Raw genomic sequence first — 1205 nt, forward strand, 5'->3', positions numbered from 1 at the left:
GGCTTTGTTATAAATCCTCTGTCCGATTAAAAAAACGTTTTTTAGAAGTAATCGAAATTAACGGTTTTTATGGGTATTTTACAGCGTATTTAAAAACGTTTTCCAAAAAAGGTGAGCTTTAAGAAAATTGTGTCCGGAATATTTTTCTCAAAACAGAGTGATTCATTAATGCTCACCCTATTACGATAAAAATATTCAGGACCAACAAACTTCATTTCTAAGATGCTCCTAGTGAGATAGTGATAAATACCGCGTGATACCAAAGTACCACTTGATACCTACGATCATGGCATGTGGCAAGAAAAGACGTGGTGGGTTCTACTAATGACTTGTATTTGTACGTGGGCGATTGTCCTCAAACAGACCCAAATCGGCAAATTTGGGCGAAATTCACAATACAGTATCGCGAAAGATACTTCTATTATATGCTCCCGCCCACACATCCTCTAAACCATCGAACTGCTGCGACGCACAAGCAAGCTGTTAATCTGTTGCACGTACAAATTGGGAAAGCTTTGCTTCCATGATACTTTCGCAAAGTGCGTCATGTGTATGGACTCGAGGATTACGAGGATTACGTACAGTAAGGTCCGTAACTTTCGACTCGAGCCTCGCCACAACAACGATCCACAACAAGTCTGTCGCCATTCCTCGTGTTTCTCATTTTTCATTTTACCGCTTGCGGTTGAAGCAAACCTAACTCCGACTCTTCCACACTGTCTCCCATGCTTCGGTTCCTTGGCTCGACTGCTATCCTCGCGGTCGTCGCTGCAATCGCATTCGGTGCCCCGGTCCCCGATGGTACCTGGCCAATTAGTCAAGGTCATGTCACTTTCCCTGAGGTCTACGTCGTGAAATCGGGCGAAGTATTTGACGGCGGCATGAAGACGTACGATCGCTCAGACATCACCTGCCTCGGCCACACTGAAAGCAACGTATCCACCGCTGTCTTCGAGGTCGAACCCGGTGCTACGCTCAAGTACCTGCCGACCAATTTCTCTAATGCCAACACCAGCTTGGCCCAGCCCTTCAAACTTACCCCGCTCTCGCTCTGTGAGCGGTGGTCCTCGCCCCATCGTATCCAGAATGACTCTGAGCCAGCGAACTGCTTTTATAGCCATCTTTCAGAATGACTTGATTTTTGTATACTGGTAGATGTGCGTAACACTGGACGCGTGGCCAAAAACGACTGGTTGTATGGTAGC

General features: G+C 46.3%; 1 protein-coding gene across 1 annotated transcript; it reads left to right on the plus strand.

Annotated features, from left to right (window-relative positions):
• Nucleotides 1-725: 725 nt before the first annotated feature.
• PPTG_19417 (hypothetical protein) lies at nt 726-1133 on the plus strand (the record flags this gene model as incomplete). The annotated part of the gene is made up of 1 exon (XM_008917865.1): nt 726-1133. The coding sequence occupies one exon, from the start codon at nt 726-728 to the stop codon at nt 1131-1133; it is 408 nt and encodes a 135-aa protein (XP_008916113.1).
• Nucleotides 1134-1205: the final 72 nt, after the last annotated feature.

This window comes from Phytophthora parasitica (assembly GCF_000247585.1).
Source record: "Phytophthora parasitica INRA-310 unplaced genomic scaffold supercont2.120, whole genome shotgun sequence".
Taxonomy (NCBI): domain Eukaryota; phylum Oomycota; class Peronosporomycetes; order Peronosporales; family Peronosporaceae; genus Phytophthora; species Phytophthora nicotianae.